This window comes from Lemur catta, chromosome 20 (genome assembly GCF_020740605.2).
Source record: "Lemur catta isolate mLemCat1 chromosome 20, mLemCat1.pri, whole genome shotgun sequence".
Lineage (NCBI taxonomy): Eukaryota > Metazoa > Chordata > Mammalia > Primates > Lemuridae > Lemur > Lemur catta.
Window position 1 is genome coordinate 24,072,758 of NC_059147.1, and position 20,590 is coordinate 24,093,347.

Below are 20,590 nucleotides of genomic sequence, written 5' to 3' on the forward strand. Positions count from 1 at the left end.
GGGAGTACGTTGCAGACCTGATACTTTTTTATCCCTAAAAACTTCAGTGTCCTAAAGACAAGACCACTTTCTTATATAACCACAGTATAATGATCAAAATCAGGCAATTAATATTGATTCAATACTATTAACCAATTTATAGACCTTATTCATTTTTCCCTTCTTGTCTCAAAACTTTTTAGTAAAAGAAAATCTTGGATCATGTGTTGCATTTCGCTGTCATTTCTCTTTAATCTCCTTGAGTCTGGAATGGTTCTTCAGCCTTTGTCTTTTCTTGCCATTGATATTTTGGAAGAAAACAGGCCAGTTATTTTGTAAAATGTCCTTCAGTTTGGGTTTGTCTGATGTCTCCTGTTTTGATTCTGGTTATTTTGTGGTGTTGCCAGGAATGCCCCAGAAGTGACAATGTGTTCCTTTCCGTGCATTGTATCAGAGGCAAATGATATACACTTGTTTCAATTACAGGAGATACTAACTTGGTTAAAGTGATGTCCACCAGGCTTCTCCACTGTGAGTTACTATTTTCCTATGTAATTAAGAAGTGTTTTTTTGTGAGGAAGTACTCTTAGACTATGTAAGCATCTTTTAACTTCTCAAACTTTAATTCAGTTGTTTTAATGTTCATTTAATGCCCATTCTTGTCTGAATCAAGTATTATTATGATGGTTGCCAAATGGTGATTTTATAAATCCACCATTTCTTTTGTATTTATTAGTTGGCTTTTTGACTGTAAGAAAGAGTTTCCCTTCTCCTGCTCCCTTCTTTATGTTTGTATGAACTCATGGGTTTGGATTTTATTCATAGATTTTAGTATTTAACTATCATTATTTCTTTTGATGCTCAAAGTGTCCCAGATTTGGCCAGTGGGAGTTCCTTTAACCCAGCTCTAATGTCCTTCAGACATTTCCCTTCATTCTCTGAGCACAAGGTGTTCCAGGCTCATCTTGGACTCACCTAACCCAGTCCTGGAATTCTCCAAGAGCCCTGGTTCCTTTAAGTGAGAAATGGGTAGTATTTAGACTAAGATTTGGATATCATTTGACGTATATACCTATCTCCTGTAGAAGAAGAGAATTAACCATTTCACCAAGAAACCCTTGATCCTTTTAGTGGGGAATATTATTTACCCTGTGGATGTCCTGCCTCAGACCTGAATTAGCCACTTCACTAAGAACCCTTGTTCCTTTTAGTAGGAACCATATTTAGAGAACTCAGTCTGGGCACTAGGGGTGTTCATTGTTACTGAGTTATTTATTCTAGGCCTTTTCAGTGGATACAGCCATTTTAAAAAAAAAAAAAATAAGTTCATAATGTTTTCAGTTCAAATTTAAGATTTAAGGGTTTATAATACTTAATTACTTTGATTTTTATACTTTCATCTCCTTTTTCATGTGTTAGATTTTTCATTCCTAAGAACTAAAAATAGAATTACCATGTGATCTAGCAATTCCACTTCTGGGTATTTTGTACACCAATGTTCATAGCAGCACGATTCACGATAGTCAAAAGGTGGAAGCAACCTAAGTGTCCGTTGGTGGATGAACGGATAAACCAAATATGGTATACACATAAAATGGAATATTATTTAGCATTCAAAAGGAAGGAAATGCTGATACATGCTACAGGTACACATTCCGCCACCAGATTAGAGCTTCATGAAGACAGGGAATGTGTCTGAGGGGTGTGTTTTACTTTTCATATAATAATTAGAATGGCTACCATTTATTTAACATTCACTGGGCATGGTGTATTTTACATTTAATCCTCACAGCAACTCTATGAGGTCATTGTCCCTTAATTCATTTTATGGGTGAATAAAAAGAAAAAAATCCATTTTACAATTTATAAAAAGAGGTGCAGAGAAGAGAAGTTAATGTGCCCAGGGTTACAGAGCTAAGAAGTGGCAGAGCTGAGGTCAAACCTCAGGACTGTGAGACTCTTTAAAGACTCTGCTAAGTGGCTTGGCTCATGGCTGGGGATGCCTTTTGCTGAGTCAGGGAAGGGGATTGTTGCACTCACATTTATGGGTGCTTGGGGAACACTAGGTAGAGATGCTCAATTTGGGGGGGCAGTTGTGGTCTGGGGCTTAGATAGAAGTTCAGACTGGAGGGGTAGATATGAAAATAGGAGTCCAGAGCAGGGACTCTGTTGGGTAAGTGTGTGTCTGGAGAGAAAGCCACAGAGGCAAAGCCCTGAGAGCACCTGCCATTCATGGGAGGCAGGGCACGAAGGGAGCTCTGGAAGTCAAGGGCGGATGGAGGGTGATCACCAGTGCTCAGTGCTGCAGGGTTCTGTGGCCTGGGTTTTAAAACCAGCTCTGCTGTTAATGAGATTTTGTGATCTTGGGTGGGTTGCTTAACATCTTTGCCTCATTTTCCTTATCAGTAAGATGGGGATTAAAATCCATGCTCCTCTTGGGGTGATGAAAATGTTCTGGAATTGTATCATGGTGATGGTTGCATAACTTTGAATATGCTAACAGCCACTGAATTATACACTTTAAAGGATGAATTTTATGGTATGTGAATTATATCTCAATTAAAAACCCACCACCCAACCATGTTCCTAACAGGATAGAATGAAGATTAATAAATTAAGGGAGAGAATGTTTATGGAAGTGCCCAGCACTGTTTCTGACACACAGTAGAAGGGCTCAGCAGATGGTGACACTTTTTAGGAGGGCCACTGTGTCACACATTCTAGGGGCTGCCATTCTCATTGTCTCTGGAGCCGGGGACACTATTTACAGACAGCACGCTGAAGGCTCTAGTCCCTGCATCTATGGGGTAAGGACGGAGGCCCCGGGGTGATGGGTTTGGGCACTTAGGAGACTCCTCTCGTCCCCCTGTTGCTAACCCTTAGCTCACTGCCTCTGCCTCCAACAGAAACCAGTCTGGGAACCCTCCCGCAGCTGGATGGCACAGACCCCTTGGGACTCCTCTTGACCTCTTAGGACATGCAGTTCACTGTTTTGGCCTAAATCAGTCTTTTGCAAAAAGCTGCTCCTGGCCTGCTGATTGCTCATTTGGTGAGAAGAGCGGTGCCCTTGTTCCCATTTGGTTAAGGCGGTTGTCGGAGTTGTGAGGTTGGGGAGGTGCCCAGAAACTAGAGCAGGAAGAGGAAGGAAAGGGGGGAAGTTTTGCTTTTCAAGCATGGGGGGATGTGATGCTGCTTTCTGGGCTTTCAGCTTCATCCGTGAAACTAGGACCACGAGAAAGGAGGAGGGAAAAGAAGGTCCTATGCCAACAGCTTAGTTAAACATCTTCAGATGTACGTGGTTTGCAGGCAGTCTGTTTCCTGTGTCCTCTACATGTGCATTGTTTTTGCTCCATTACTACTTTAAAAGGCCTGAAGATTCGGCTTTTTGGGCAGGGTGGCGTTTACAGTAAAATTCTGTGGGCATTCTTTTGGCAAGAAGGATGCTGACCGTCCTGTGGTTCTCTGAAATCATGTGCAGTTATATCGTCAACCACATACTAAGGTTTTCTCGATTTTCTTTTAAAAACAAAAACATGTTTTGCACTTTATTCAATAACACTGTGTGCTCGAAGTAGTTGCATATCCAAAAATAAGCCTATTTTGATTTATCTGAGACTGTGGTACAGCTGTGGGCAGCTGTAGTTGACAAAGTAACCTGTGGGTTTAACGTGTGTTAGAGCACACTTATGTCGTACATATGAGAATATATATTAGAGATGAGAGTCTTGCCAAAAAAAAATTGAAATTATATGCAGTCTCCAAAGTTCAACTTATTTGTGGCTTTAGGCTTTTACAAAATAAGAAAATTATTTACACAGTAGAACGCAGCACGAAACATCTGTCAGGCTGAGTAGCCCTTGGTGACACAGGCCACACTCAGACCAAGCCAAGCTTCCTGGGGCATTAATAGCCTGGACCTTTCTGTCCTCAGTGGAAACAGGGCCTTCAGGGGTCTGGGGCAAGCACAGCTCAATACCTGATTGCCCCAGGCTGGTGGGCTGGCAGTGGGTGTCCCGTGGGCCCATACCTAGTGGCCCTTCAATGCTCCCCCGGCCTGCCTGCCCTGTGCCCTTGGCAGCCTCTCCCTTTCTTCTCAACAATAAAGAACTTAGTTGCCTCTGCCCCTTGACTTCTTTGCTCAACTAATTGCTGCTGACTAATTAGTCCTTTCTGCCAGTCTAGGTGGCTTTAGCTCCTGAGGGCTCCCTGCTCTTCCAGAGCAGGTAGTTTTTTTTGTGTTTTTTTTTTAATACTTCGCAGCCCTCAAATCCTAGCTTGGACACTGTTTATTTACCTGGAGAAAAACAATGAAACCAAAGATCACAGGTAAAGACATTGGTTGCAGGTTAAATAATTTACGTCTGCAATGAGCTCCTTTGTTTTGGAACCAAAAAATATTTGCTCATTGCTCTATTGTCTCAAGAGAGAGGAGAGTAATATTTTAAATTTATCTTCCTCATGGGAGGCCATTTCTTCCCTTGAGAGGGAAGAAATCACGGATTATTTTTCCACAGAAAAATTAAGATGTTACTGTAGCTAGATCCCTTTGAGAATGAGTAGTCACGTTGAGTTCTTCGTCAGAGACCCTCTCAGCACTGGCTATGCCGGGTTTCCTGCTGCGCTCCTCGAAGAGAGGTCATACAGGGATGATTTTTCCCATGGTCAAAGGTGTGGGGAGACTCGCCGTAAGTTGTATGTTAGGTGTCTCCTGTAGGAGAACGAGATGTGGGGAGGAGCTAGCTTCGGGGCCTTTGATAAACCTTCTGGGCCACACGGTGGAGGCGCAGCCTGCTTCCTGGGTGGGTGTGAGGATCAGAGATAGTGTGTGGACTGTGCCTAACACAGAGCCTGACAGCACCTTTGTATGTGATGCCCTAAATCTGAGCCATTGCTGTCCTGAGGTGCTTGGCATTGCATGGCTATTTAGTTCCTTTGCAGACCACATAACATGGCTTCTGGGCTGGGAGCTTATGTTTTAAGGTGATCTGTCATTTAACAAACAGGTATATATACAGAGCCGGTCTCAGGACTCCGGAGGATGTGGGTGGAAGGGAGTGGGGAGGCCTCCTGCCTCTTCTGTGGCTCTAGCTGCAGGATCCTGTCTTTCCTGCCATTAGGTGGTAGGAATGGGGCTGGCTTCTAAAATGGGGCGGCTGCCGGGCCCCTCTGCAGCCCTCTCTGGCTTCCCTGTTCTGCACACCCTGAGGCCTTCTAGCAGCAGCAGCATTTAAACAGCTTGTCTTTTCGGTCTTCATGGCTCAATATGAGCCACGTCTCGGATTGCAGATGTTCTTTCAGTACGGCAGGAAGGGAGACATTTGAATTCTGAGCGCGCTGGAGTTGATGAGAAAACTCCGTCTGACTCTGAAGGCACCTTGGACGCTGCTGTGTGTGTGGTCACCGCTCAGCTTTGTAGAGCTTCGCTAGGTTAACGGGGTCTTTAGTAGTTGCTGCCCTGCTGGGTAGATGACCTTTCTGTGTTTTCACTCTGTAAGTTGTGTGTGACCTGACAAAGCTGAATATTGACCAGCATGTGCGTTTTGTGTTTCCCAAACTAGTTTCGCTCCAGACATCACCGTGTAAGGTATTAATAGATGTGCTGGGGGGGAATTCTGTGCTCACGTAACATAGTCCCTGCATCAAGTCAAGGTAAACAGATCTTACTGTGAAGCTTTTCAGAACTGCTAAGATGTGATACGCTCTGCGTACCCCAAGACCAGGGATACAGTTAAGGTGGGAAGAGCATGGGGCTTAGCACGAAAAAACCCAAAGCTATGCGTCCTTGGGGGCTGCCGCCATGCACACACGTGGATTTAGGGCTGCTCCTCTGTCATGGAAAGGGTCAGACTACATCAGTAGTTTCAGACTTAAAAAATTTTTCTTTTTAAAACAACAGAAATATTTTCCCAATTGTGTACACCATAGTGACGGTTTGCAAACCACTCTTCCTGGAACATTAGTTCAGAAGGCTATTAACAGGTGTTCTTTCCTTCGGTGAGAAAAGCTTAGGATCCACTGCTAATGGGAGTATAAACATAAAAACAGAGGTGCTTTAGTGAGGGCCTAGGTTCTGTCCTAACCTCCCCCCTCACCACTGACCAGCAAGCACAGCTTGAAAGCTAGATACTACCTCACACAAACTTTCCTTTTCCTCTAAGACCACTCGAGTCCAGTGTTGTCTGGGAAGCTTCCTACAGCCTCTGCTGCTGCCCAAGCCCTCAGTGACCCTCCCTCTTCCAAACCCCAGCAACACATTTTGTTTGGACACGTCCTTGGGCTCTGAGCCCCAGCACCTGATCAGTCCTTGGTCCTTGTGTGTATAACGGGGTGTGCTGGCTGGGTTGGAACTGAGACCCTAAGTATAGCGAGCCTCCAAGTGTCACAGAGCAGTCAGGGCTGCTGAGGAAGTTGTCGGGCCTCGCCCTGTTTGCAGAATCATGGAATCCCCACTGTGATTCCAACATGTACCAGGACTGGGGACCCCGAGAGAAGCCGTGCTGCAGGAGAGGAGGGCAGCAGGTGAGTGCCAGTGAAGAGCGCTCTGGGGGCCTGGCCTGGTGTCAGCAGGGGCTGCGAACTCAGCACGAGGCTGTGGGGAGTGGGGAGGCTGCTGAGGTCAGAGCATACCCCCACCCTCCTTGTGGAGTCTGCAGACATCAAATTATATTAGTGATGATTGAATTTGGGTATACCCTGCTTGGTTCCACCAACAGATTTGAACTAATTTATCCTGTAAACAAATATACATGTCAAGAAGGAAAAGAATCAGGACAAGGGGAGGAATCCAGACCAAGAGAAAAAAGGAACATATTTGCTCCCTGAGGAGCTTGTTTACTGCTGCATCCCTAGAGTTAGAATAGTGCCTCGCATATAATAGATGCTCAGTTAATTTTAACTAAATAAAGGGATGATACTTGCCTAAATATTACTTTTTAAAAAATAGGCTTTTAAAATTTAAGAGCAAAATGTTCATACTCACCTCAGTAACTTTTGAGGATACAGAGTCAGGAGGCCGTATGGGCACCAAGATTCCTTAAGATAGTACGGTGACAGAAAACCCAGATCCAGTAAACATATTTTTATTTCCAGACAGATAAGCTGGGCCATGCTACAGTGACAACCAGGGTTTAATTTTGTGCTCTGTTCCACGTGCCCCCATTCTGGGACTCCGACTGGTGGAGCAGCTACCTCTCAAACCTTGCTGGGCTCCAGGGAGGGAGGTCTTTGGAAAATCTCACACTGACAACAAAATCTTTCACAAATTCAGAGGAGGTGGGGAAGAGCCATCTTATGTGCTGGAAGGTGGAGAGCCACAAATACTTGGCGATCAGCACTAATGAGTCCTACAACCCTAATGACAGGCTGTCCTTTATTGCGACAGGATGAGATTTGCTTTTGGAGTCAAGTGAATACAGAGTACATTTAAAGCAATGGGTCAGCATCACTACAAATAAAAATGCCACCTTTATCAAATGATTTCTCAGACAGATGTCCAGTTAAGAATCAAAGAAAAGCAGTTCAGTGTTAGGTTCTGTGGTGTTTTGTGTCAGCTCTTAAGACTGGATCCCAAACAGCAGCACTGGGAGAAGCAGATGGTCACGTTTCTGACTTACCCTTTTGTCCATCTTCTTCCTCAGGCCCAGCACTCCCCTTCCTTACTCCCCACGGAGTATCCTCAGAAACGATGCTCCCATATTTCTAGGTGATGTCACGGATTGCTTTTTTGGATGGAAAAACAGTGAGGATAAATAGTTTTTGACTTCCCGAGCTACCAACAAAATTGAATCTTGACTGAAAAAAGAATCGCCTTTTGTGAAACCAGGCTATAAGTGTGCTGCCTGTGTACTATTTTTAGAAGTTTTTATTTATTAAAAGCCTGGAATTCATTTTACAAACTCAGTTTTGATTAAGTTATTTATGTTTGTGATGCTGTCATGAAACGTGATCCTAGATACGTTTTCAGAAAGGGGTTCTCGTACCATGTGAGCTTGTGTGGGAATGTGGTTTGTTTATAGGTGACTTCAGCTCCTATCCTGTGCACTCCTTGGAAGCCTGTGGGCTGACAACAGGATCTTCCAGATTCATGTTGTTGCAGACACCTTCAAATGGGTAGTCAGGCATTTTAGCATCTGGTGTTTTTTTTGTTTTTATTTTTATTTTTTAGAGATGGGGTCTTGCTGCATTGCCCAGGCTGGCCTCAAATTCCTGTGTTCAAGCAGTCTACCAGCCTCAACCTCCTGAGTAGCTGGGGCTGTAGATGTGTGCCACTGTGCCTGGCATATCTGGTGGTTTTCGAGGCTCTTCATGTAGTTTAGAATTAAAAAAATTTTTAATGCTATTAATTTTGCATGTATATATACATTTTAAATTGAGCTTCATTAGATCCTTTGATAAACTGGCGATCAAGGAAGATTAGAATTTTGTCTAATCTTCGAAGATGTTTTTGAAGATTTTAGGGACACTCTTCTTTCCTGGGGGTCCCTGCCATCATGTTATGAGGCTGGCCTTTTTACTATGTGCCCACTCCCTCAACTTACAGTGCAGTGGTGGCCGGGAAACAGGCTTGCATACTATCAAGGAGACTTTGGAGATGATGAACTCTTCTAATAAAGAAATGGGACCAACATAGACTTGCAGAGTGGCTTTCACTTTCCATTAAGTTTTTAATTTCACTTTAAAATATTCATGATTCGTTTCAAAGCAAGTAAGGATTGGTTCTTAGAGGTCACTAACATTTAACTCATAATAAACTTGGATGTTTCAAAAGTGTTCATACATAGAACTTCTAATTTTTTTCTGATTAAAAACACCCTTCTATGATTTGGACTATCACAAACAAACAAACAAACATACACTCTTTGTAGAAATTTTGGAAAATAAAGGAAGCCTAAATGAAAATAAACCTATCCATATTCCTGCTATATAGATGGATCCACAATTAATATTTTAATAGGCCGGGCATGGTGGCTCACACCTGTAATCCCAGTACTTTGGGAGGGTGAGGTGGGAGGATCACTTGAGCCCAGGAATTCGAGGCTACAGTGAGCTATGATCGTGTCACTGTACTCCAGCCTGGGTGACAAGTGAGACTCTGCCTTATAAAAAGCATAAAAATAATTTTAAAAATTTTACTGTAGATTCTTCCTGAATTTATAATATATACATGTGATATATTTACACATGCACAGTTATATATATCCAATGTATATATCATATGCATATATTATAAATACATATATATAAGTATACATATTTCTTATCTCAAACATTATGAGTGTTTAAAATAAAAAAAGGGAAAGTCTCCCTGATTCCCCTGTTCCACACCCAATCTTGATCCACAGAGGACTGATTTTTTTTTTACTGTTGAAATCCTTGAATACATGTAAGTGTATTTGTAAACACAGATATAGTTACATTTTTTGTGCTTCAGTAAAAGTGGAGTCACTTTATGCCTAATGTTCTGCGTTCCATTCTTTCTCTAAGTATCCCCCAGATGTCTTTTCCTGCCAGGACGTGTAATCCCACCCATTTCTCTGCCTCACCTTCCTTACTGTGTATACATGCACTGGAGTTTATCTAACCATGGCTCTCCTGCTGGACACTTTTTGTTTTGTTCTGAGATTGGGTCTGGCTATGTTGCCCAGGCTAGTTTTGAACTCCTGGGCTCAAGTGATCCTCCTGCTTCAGGCTCCCAATTAGCTGGGACTGCAGACATATGCCACTGTGCCCAGTGTGGACACTTTTTAATATGACACAGTGTAGCAGTGAGGATGAATTGTGCAGTTATTCTTCTGGGACATATCTGTAGAATTTCTGGGTCAAAATGTCTGCATGTTTACAGTTTTGACAAAGACTGAAAGGTCACTCTCTGCATACTGAGCCAGTCTCTGCCCTCATGCTAAGTGTGGGAGATGGACTTTTTGCCCATTCTCTCGCCAGTATGGGATATCATTTTTGTGAATGTGGTAGATGAAAATGGTATCTTAATTTGCGTTTCTCTTGTTGGAAGTGAAGTTGAGCATCTGTTCCTGTGTTTATTGGTCATTCATTACCCCACCCCGTCATCCCCACCCGAGTCTGGAATGGGGCAGGCTGCCATGGCAGGGATGGAGGGTGGTAGAACTGTTTGTAGTCCCTAAACGCTGCTGCCAGAGGTCACAGATAACTCACCCACTCACATTTCATCGCCCAAACCCAGCTGTAGGTTTGGGGGGCCTTGAGATTCATATGATTTTAGAGGCCCACTTTAAGGAAAAAGATATACAATTAAAAACGTAAAACCAGGTACCATAGTGAATATTTATTTCTAATGAGAAACACACTAAATTACAAATTTAAAAAGATTTTCCTTCTGTTTTTGTTTTGGCTTCTGCTATGATAGATCCTTCCCATTGTATTCAGACTTCAGTATGACCAGTAGTTCTGAAAGAGTCTGCAAAATCAACCTGAAGTTCAGGTGTACAAAAGAACAATTCAGATTTTATTAATAGATCACTGCTACATTGTCTTGAGCAACATCATCATACAGTCAGTGTGCTCTCACACGACATACGTTGGTTTACTGATGAATATGTGTAGGAGTATCGCTGGAACACTTGTTTCTGCAGGCTGTTGCAGTAAGTTGGAAGCAATTTTGTGTGCCATTTTATTTGGGACTGTCAGACTTTGCCAGTTCAAAATTTGTCAGATACACCAAGATGTGATCTGGTACATTGGGATACACAAAACTGCAACCTCCTTCATCCACTTGCTGTTTGCAATACTGCTACAGGTTTGTGTCTACAAACCCTGGAATTCTGATAAATTGTTTTATATGATTCCCATCAAAAAAGGGAGAAAATGTATAGTACATTTATAGTTGCATACAGTACATTGTTGAGTGTATTCCTGATAAGGCTGAACTTCCATTTAGGCGCTGATGGCAATAGAATTCTCCACTTACAATTTTATGCATTTGATGATCTGAAGAATTTCCCACAGACAAGCTCCTGGCCGCATATCTTTCAGACCTGTTTTTCTTTCACTACCCACATAATTCTAGTTGGGTGTCATAGGACACATTTATCTCTTGAATTCTGGAGCCTGTCCCTGTCATGTCAGGTCAGTCTGTGCAATGGGTGTTGGACCATTTCTGGAAGCCGTTCCTACACAGGCGGCTACAGTAACTTAACCATACTTGGAAGTGATGGCCAAACCCAACTTCAGTGTATCCCTCACTCAACTTCCAATTTGTTGAAACTCAAAAATGCCCATTGCTATTCCATCATCACCTGGCATGAGGAGCTGCAACAGAGGAAGGTGGAGTAGGAGGGGAGGGTATTATAATAATTTAATCAGCCAGTTCTCTGCCCTGCGCTCCCTTCCTGCTTTTCAGTAGTGCCAGTCATGATTAGCCATGGTTTTGCAAAGTCCCCAGTTGTGGAAATCTGACAGCCTTTTAAAATTAATTTCCTTATCAACTACGTAAATATTTACTCCAGGTCATTTGGTAGGTACTACATGGAAAGGGCTCTCTCCAAGGGCACCCACGATCTCCTGATTAGCAAATACAACAGCTTTTCCTTATTTACATCTTCTTGGACATCTCTGTTCTGTTTTTACATGTGACATTTGTCTACTTCCAGGTTGTTGTAAGGTGAATTAGTTTTGACTCTCCATAGTTGCCTTGAAGTTGTTGGCTTCCAGGGTAACTTTTTCTGAGTCTTTATTTTCTTCTTCTTGGTCAATAGGTAGCATTTACTTCAGCAGTGATTATTAGATTTCACTGTGCTAGAGGAAATTTTGACATTTTGCTGTGCCAAATATCAGACAGAAGAAAATGTTCTGCTTGTAATGACAGAGTATTAGAAATTGTCTTAAGTACCTATCAATAGGGGATTGATTAAATTATGGTTATGTATAAATGTATGTGTGTCTATTTACGTATCTATATAAATACTAAGTAGTTATTAAAAATGTATATTTCTATTTATGTGGAAATGACTGTGGGTATACTGTTTAGTAGAAAAAGCAGGCTAGAAAACAAAATATATTAATACATGATTTCATAGTTTGAAAACTATATATAGATTATAAACATGTTATTTCCTTATTTTGTATGTGGTGTTTTACCATTTATAGAGCCCTTTTACATTTTTGTTTTGATTTTGCACATGGTTACCATTTGGGTATGCAAGGAAGGCAAGTATTATTTTCTAGATGAGGAACTGATAGGGAAATTATGTAGTGAGGTGGGAAGAACTTGAAAGAGGATCAAATCTTGGCTAATAAATCCTGGCCCTGCCTCTTGCTGTCTGTGTACATCATAGGACCTTTATTTCCTTTGTCTGTAAAATGGAGCTGATGTTGGGGACTAAATAGCAAAGAATGAGAAGTGCCTATATAGTGAGTGCTTGATTTGTAGGTACCTGTAATCAGTGAGTAACAGATAATTTGTATTAATTAGAATATTGATGTTTTCAACAATAAGAGGTTTTTCTTCCCCTAATATATTATTTAATGCTGTATAACTAACTACCCCAAAGCTTAGTGACTTAAAACAACAAACTGTTATTATCCTTTAATTTCTGTGGGCCAGGAATTTCAGGGTGGTTTTGGTCAGATTTTCTCAGGAGATCGCAGTCAAGCTGCCGGCTGGGGCTGTCATCTGGAGGGTGGGCTGGAGGACCCACGTCCAAGATGGCTGGTTCCCATGGCTATTGGCAGGAGGCATTAGCGTTTTGGGACTTGGACCTCTTCATAGGGCTGCTTGTGTGTCGTCCTGACACGGCATTGGTTTTCCCCAGAGTGAGTGATGAGAGAGAGAGGAGGAGAGAGACAGAATGAGAGAGAGAGAAAACACACATTGGGAGCATGAGCATGCAAGGCAGAAACCACAGTGGCTCTTTGTGTGTCACAGGATGAGAATACTAGGAAGGCATGGATGTGGGGAACCATCTTGGAGGCTGGCTGCCGCACTGAGTAACTGGCAAACTGAAATGTAAATCCAGGGCGCCTGGCTCTTTCTATCACCGACATGTTGGAGTGCCCCAGGCTTAGCACTTAGTCCTCCTCTTTGCTGTCTATACTCACACCCAGTTACATCTCACTTCCAGACCTTTCCTCCAAACTCATGACCCATGTGTCTAGTAACCAACTCGATTTGAAGCCGAATAGGCATTTCAGCCTTAGCATGTCCAAAACTGAGCTCCTGACACCCCCACCCCGACCCCGTCTCCCTGTGGGCCTCCCCATCTCCCCAGCTCAGCGATGTCAGTGCTATTCTTGCAGAACTGTAGTGTCCTGTTCACTTCCCCTCTTCCTCTCCCATCCAGTCGCCTGTCTGCAAATCCTGTGGGTTCTGCCTTCAAAGTACACCTAGAATTCAGCGTGTCCCACCACCTGTGCAGCCCCCACCCTGAGCCATCTCGCACTAGGATGTTGCAAGGGCCTTCTCATTCTTCCCGCTTCCACCCCGTCCTCACAGTAGTCTGTTCTCCACACAGTAGCTGGTGGCCCTTTAAAGACCCAGGTGAGATTGTGCCACTGTCTAGTGCATCCATGGCACTCAGAGGGCCACAGACCTCACTGCACCTGTGGGCTCCACGGTCTGGCCTCCCCTCCGGAGAGTCTCCCCAGTGCTCCCCTGCCCCGTCCCAGGGCCCTCACCTGTCTGCCTCGAATGCTCTTCCTCCAGACTGCTGACCCTGCTTCCTGCAACTCCTTCTCAAACAGCACTTTCTCAGGGAGGCCTTCCAGAGCCACTCCGTCTAGACTTTCAAACACCCTTGCCCCGGTTATGCTTCTTTCTCCTTCCCTGCTTCAGTTTTTCTCCTTTGTTCTCATCACTGTGTGACTTACTCTATTTTTTATTTAATTTTCAAAAACTTCTCTTTCATTAGACTGTGAACTAGAGAGCAGAGATTTTTGCCTGTTTCGTTCTCTGCTATATCGAATGGCCTAGTAGATTTGCATATTCTTGAAGCCATTTTTATTTTAATATTTAAGAATGTAGGTGTTACCTTCCCACACAAATATGGTTGAAGTTAGCATACCAGAAACATTTGTAACTCATCAGTACAGTGTGTTATTTCTTGCCCAAGATTACTAGATCCGATTACAGGGGTGGGAAAAAAAAAAGGGAAAGTTTCGGAGTTTCCCTTATGTGAACTATTTCTTTTGTGAATTGATTGCAAGTTAGGCATGAAATTCACATGCAGGATTAAAGTCTGTGGTTCTGTAGGGAATTCTAAGGGGAGCCATTAGGAGAAGCACAAAGTGTGTGTTTAAAGACCCATATATTTTATTTTATTGACAAATAAAACTTGTATATGTTTACTGTGTACAACATGATCTTTTGAAATACATGTACAACGCGGAAAGGCTCAATGAGCGCTAATATATACATTATCTCACATACTTGCCTTTCTTGGTGATGAGAACACTTAAAATCTACACTCTCAGCTATTTTCAAAATACAATACATTGTTATTAACAAGTCACTACGTTGTATCTCTTGACCTTGTTCTTCCTATCTAACTGAAGTTTTTGTATCCTTTGACCAACAAAACCCCTGTCTTTAACGTGCTTAGAGCGTGAAAGGACCACATATTATTAGGAAAGATGTACTGTGTAAAAGTATTGACAGTAGAAAAAACAGAACCACCTTTCATTTCGTCTGGAGACGCTGACAAGTATGTCAGGCATCGTAGCTGTGGGTCTTTCAGTGGCTCGTTGAGCCCCACTTGCTGGCTACGTGCAAGTTACTGCGCTTGATGACTTGGGAGTAGAGAGGGATGGACTGGCTCTGCCCCCCAAAAGCTCAGGAGGCAGAGAAATGCAATCACAGATGAGCAAGCTTTCCTGGGAGGGGGTGGAATAAAATAATGTCTGGCAGGGAGAAACAAGGATGGGGAGGGGGTGGCAGTGTCGAGGGGAGCATTGAACGGCACGAGCAGGACTTCAGTAGGCAGAGAAGGGCCCCGGAACAGCCCGTGCTGTGGATGCGTCTTGCACTTTAATTATGTGGGCACCCTGTCAAAAAGCAGATTCTGATTCTGTGGGTCAAGGAGAGGCAGCAGATTCCGCCTTTCTGACAAGCTCCCTTGGAATGCTGATGTCTGCGGTTGTAGAGGACCCATGGAGGTGCCTGCTTGTGCTGCCGTGACTGGGAGGCAGGGGCAGCCTGGAGGCTGCAGCCCAGACTTCACACGTGGCAGGCTCTGGGACGCTGGGTGAACGCAGTGACAGCCAGGAGCCCAGGACTGATCTGGTTTTAGGTGCTCAAGACCACCTGACCTTTCTTTGATCACAGAGCCATTCACTCAGCCTTTGGGCCACTGCCCTCTCCTGCAATGTCCCTCTGAAAGTTCACTTGGCAATTTCCATGGAGATTTGTTTGACTTTTTGATCTCTGAACTCTTGGGGCATATTGCTAGAATGTTACTTTGGTCCTTCAGAAAGAAATTGATTCTATTATTGGTAACTTTTTAAATGTCTTCCTTTTTTTTTTTTTTTTTTTAACAAGTTGCCTGTCTATCTTGTGATCAAGTCCAATTTTGATTTACTTTTGAAAAGCATATGAATTAATTACATGGGCCTCTTGTTTTTAGGGACTCCTAATTGGGGGAAGAGCAGATGATACCAATCATTCTTTAAAACCATCAGGGGTCCCAGTTAACCTGCGTGACCTCAGCGTGAACCACCAGGGTAGCTGCAGATGCCACCAAGTGGACACCATCAGGGTCATGCCTCTTCTTTCTGTAAGAATTGAAGCAGGTTGAATTTCTGACAGTTACGCTGTGGTCTCCAGAGGAAAGCTCTGTCGCTGTGTATTGTTGTTTTTCAGTTATATTTCAGCAGGGCGGGGACACATGTCTGCAGATGTGTACTAAATATGCACATCCATGTATGTTGCCAATTCCCTCCCTAGATCCTGGCCCTGATCGCGTTCATCTGCATAGAGACCATCATGGAGTGCTCCCCGTGCGAAGGCCTCTACTTTTTTGAGTTTGTCAGCTGCAGTGCGCTCGTAGTGACCGGAGTCTTGCTGATTCTGTTCAGTCTCAACCTTCACATGAGGATCCCCCAGATCAACTGGAACCTGACCGTGAGTACAAGTCACCCCTCCAACTATGAAAGCATCATGGTGCCGGCTGGCTCCAAGGAAGAGCTGGAATCTCCCCGTGGCGTGTTTGGTCCTAGTTCATTTTCATACTTAAATATTCAATTATAATTCGACTGTGAGATTGAAAATTTCTGTACTGGGTTAAGTAAAACTACAAAGTAAGTTAAATCTTAACTAATGGTACACCATAACATCATCATAACAAAATTATTCTGGCCCTTTTAAAGATGTCGTTTAAATTTAGTGGTCCTCTGGGAAGACTGGTAATGTTGGTATTTGCAGAATATTGGAAAGAAAATACAACGAAGGCATTTACATATTTTTCAGACTGGACACAAAAGCCATTTGTAACAATATTGATTCTGAAAGAATTGAAAATATGGGTGAAAATGCCAATAACTGGCAAAGCCTAGGAATAGTATTAAATTCAAAGCAACCGGGAGGACCCCGGAGGGTGTGGTGGTTTGATCAGAAAGTCGTGAGTGGAAATGTGTCCTTTTCTTCCCATGGTTTGGGTTCTTAGCCTTGTCTGGACACCCGTGTCATTCGGTGTGGGAAACTCAGGGTCGGTCAGTCCCAGACCCCCTTCCCTGGACTGTGTTATTTGTCTTTACTGTGCTGAATGAGAAAGGAATTTTAATACTGTTTGGTTTTCTTGATATTTCTTTGCAAATAAGCATGTGCAAGAGCTCAGGGAATCAGTGAGGGAGACACACAAGCGCAGTCCGTGGCTTTGCCCTTCCTGGCCTGTGGCCGAAGAGGCCTGCGGGTACCACAGCTGCTGACAGGGCGGGGGGTGGGGGGGGTGAGAGCACCACGATGAGCCACCCTCGCCCAAGGCCCTGGAGCCAAGCAGAAGCCACGCGTGGCTCCACTGGGTGTGTGGGCGCCATGAGAAAGTCTGGGCCATGGGAAGAGGCCTGAGCTGTCCCCTTGCCTGGCAGGGCCACTCTCATGGTGTGCCCTGGGGCGTGAAGAGGGGAAGGTTCTCCTGACAGAATGTCCCCTGTGTTGTGCTAACCGGCGCAAACTCCTAAAGGGGGAAAAATAAAAGGAGAGTTGCTGATCTGGAAAAGTTGATGTCAGTTGAAAACTTAGCTGGTTTTGTCTTAGCATCGAAAGCTGAGAAAAATTGGGTGGTATTTTAAATTTAAGCTCTAAAACCTCAAGATAACTGGAAGCAATTTGTTTAAGTTTTTGTGACAGGTTTTAGTGTCTCAACTATTTAAAAGACAAACTTTGTGCTGTCCATAAGAAAACGTTTACAGTCATTGTCCTAAGTTGACAGTGTCGTAGACAGATAGCTTAAGAGAACCTTACCAACCTCTCTCAACCAAAATGTATGTTCCACGGGAGTAGGGCAAGGTCAAGGTTCATGTCTCATGCATTGGTATCTCAGTCACCTAGTGTTTGTTTTTTTTTTTCCTCTTTTTAATTTTTCTTTTTTTTCTTGGTCACCCAAACAGGCAACACCCAGTGTTTCTAAGGCCCTCTCAATAACAACTTGCAGGAGGGGGTGGGCCAAGGAGTGAATGAAACCCTGCAGGAGGACCTGTTTGACAAAGCAGCAGCTACTGGGAAGGTTAAGACCATAGGCTTTGAATTCGACCTGGCCAGGTTCAAGTCCAAAATGGCCCTTAAGGGCTGTACGTGACCCTGGCCAAGTCACTTAGAGCCCTATGTTCGTAAATCTCTCACCACTGGTAAAGTGGAGATAGTAATATTTTTTTGCAGGGTTGTTTTAAGTATAAAATGAGATAACGATATAAAGGCATCTAGTAAGCCCTCAAACTAGTGGGCACTGCTGCCAGTTTTTTTTTTATTTTTATTTTTTTTTTGCCCGGGCTAGAGTGCTGTGGCATCAGCCTAGCTCACAGCAACCTCAAACTCTTGGGCTCAAGCGATCCCTCTGCCTCAGCCTCCCGAGTAGCTGGGACTACAGGCATGTGCCACCATGCCTGGCTAATTTTTTCTCTATATTTTTAGTTGTCTGGTTATTTTCTTTCTATTTTTTAGTAGAGACGGGGTCTCGCTCTTGCTCAGGCTGGTCTCAAACTCCTGACCTCAAGCGACCCTCCCGCCTCAGCCTCCCAGAGTGCTAGGAGTGTGAGCCACCGCGCCTGGCTGGAGATTTCTTTTTTAAATAACCTTTTTGGAATTTTTCTCACTGTACTCTCTGATCACAATCATCATTTCAGTGATGATTTTCTTCTATTTACTACTGTTAATTATCATTCCTGAAACAAACTTAAAACCTCTGATATTCTTTTAGATTTTTGCCTGTTTATTTTCCAGCTCTTTGCCTCTTCCATGTTTTTACACAGTCACCATTGGTGTAGATGCTATTTTGTTTGATGTTTGACCTCAGCATTGTACCATAAAATATTTTTCCCTATATCTGAATAGCCTTTGTTTTGGGGCGTATGTTTTATATTCTTTTTGACTCCTGTAGGATCATACCCAGGGCTGAGCGTAACTAAACGCTTCCTGGTTTGAATTTGTGAAAAATTTGCCCTGGAGTATGAGGGTCACAGCTGAAACCTGTCCTGCTGGCAGATATTTCTGAACAGAGCTTTCCACGAGCCCACGCTGTGAGCAGGAGCAGGCTGGGTTCCTGCTGCACGGTTAGCAGTGTTATTACGTGAACACTGTCTTGTAGCATCTTTAAAAAGAAGAAATCTACCTTGAAGCCAGCCAGACAAGAGGACCCACCAGGTGTTAATGGTGTAGTCAACCTGGCATTCAAGCAATTTGGACTTTTTCCTGAATTTTCTTTCCCTGTAGAGATCATAGAGGCACTCTGGTATGGCTCAGGCTATTGGGGGCCTAATGCCAAAGTGGTAATGACAGAAGTAACAATAAACCTGTAGGGGAACCTACCTGTGGGCCAGGCACCATGCTTGGCTCTTCACAAGCATGGTTCCATTTCATTCCTTAATTCTGGGAGGAAGGGGGTACTATTCCCCCATGAGACACAAAGAAACAAAATAGCTTGGCCAAAGTCATATGGTTGGTCAGGACCCTAGTCTGGCTGTGTGACCCTTCATCACTGTGCTATGTTCGTTTCTGCAAGTAAGGCAGAGGTTAAATCTGTGAAACATTGGGTGTATAAACTGATCTGCTTTGCATGAAGCTTAGGAGAAAATCCTTCAGGATCTAATGACACAGAGGCTTGAAAGACTGCATGAGAAAGAGTGTAAGGTTTGGCTAAGCGTGTTGTCGATGTGTGAAACTGTTTTAAATGTCACACATGGGTGCGAGGAATGCTGGAGGGATTTTACATGTGTGACACGTGTGGCATTTTTTTTTTTAAGAGACAGGGTCTCACTCTGTTGCCTAGGCTGGAGTGGAGTGGTGCGATCATAGCTTACTGCAGCCTCGAACTCTTGGGCTCAAGCAATCCTCCTGCCTCAGCCTCCTAAGTAGTTGGGACTACAAGCCCATATTACCACACTGAGCTAATTAAAAAAAAAAAAAAAAATTTGTAGACATGGTGTGTGTCTGTGTTGCCCAGGCTGGTCTTGAACTCCTGGCCTCAAGCGATCCTCCTGCCTTGGCCCCCGAAAGTGCTGGGATTACAGGCTTGAGCCATTGCACCCAGCCTGAGTGTGTTTTTAAAATGACAACACTGGATCTCTAATAGTAGTTAGCAGTTTGGGTTACTATTTAAGTCAAGAAATGGTAACATGGTTGGCTAAACTGTAGATTTTGCTGTGGTGGTTTATTAAGTAGCATCATAAACTGTTAACCATCTTTGCCCTCCTTTGTGTGACCAATACGCCTGTGTCACTGAGACGGAACTATGGCGCCCTCAGGGAGGTTGGGTACTGTGGTTCTTATTTTGGAAGTTCCTCAGTTGCTTTAGAGCAAAGGATGGAGGTTGTGTTCACGCAGTTTTATTTTATCTTTCTCTTTAGGATTTGGTCAACACTGGACTCAGCACTTTCTTTTTCTTTATTGCTTCGATTGTACTGGCTGCTTTAAACCACAAAACAGGAGCAGAAATTGCTGCCGTGGTAAGTGAACTCGGATGGTTAACACCCAGGCCGGTCATGCACCTCCTGTGGCTTGCTGTCCTCTGCCCCTGGTGTGCGTCCTGCTCATCCTCCTCCTCTGGCCTTTTCTCTGCTAATGATGGCGTTACCCGGCCAGTGGCCGTCCCAGGTCCTCAGTGCTGCAGTTCTCAAAGTGTGGCCCCCGGAACAGCAGCCTCGGCATCACACAGGAACCTGCTAGAAATGCAGTTCTTAGGCCCCACCTCTGAGCTACTGAATCAGAAATGTACTTTAGTAAGTCCTCTGGGTGAGTCAGACTCACACGCAAGTTTGAGAACCCTTGTTAGAGTCTGTTTCCAGCAGAGTTCTGAATGTCTGAATGTTGCTTTTACAAGTCTCATGGGGAAAGGGGAGATCTTAAGAAGAATGCAGTCATGACCCCGTTTAGCAGCCACAGGACATTTCTGCTCTTCAAGGTGAAATGCCATGGGGGTTGGGGACAAGATAATGT

At 43.7% G+C, this 20,590-nt stretch overlaps 1 protein-coding gene across 1 annotated transcript in view; it reads left to right on the top strand.

Moving 5' to 3' along the window:
* Window positions 1-20,590, top strand: part of CMTM4 (CKLF like MARVEL transmembrane domain containing 4) — a 49,858-nt gene that overhangs the window by 22,121 nt on the left and 7,147 nt on the right. Inside the window, exons 2-3 of the mRNA XM_045533295.1 lie at window positions 15,890-16,066; window positions 20,002-20,100. Coding sequence (XP_045389251.1) covers window positions 15,890-16,066; window positions 20,002-20,100 — 276 coding nt within the window. The remainder of the gene's footprint in view (window positions 1-15,889; window positions 16,067-20,001; window positions 20,101-20,590) is intronic.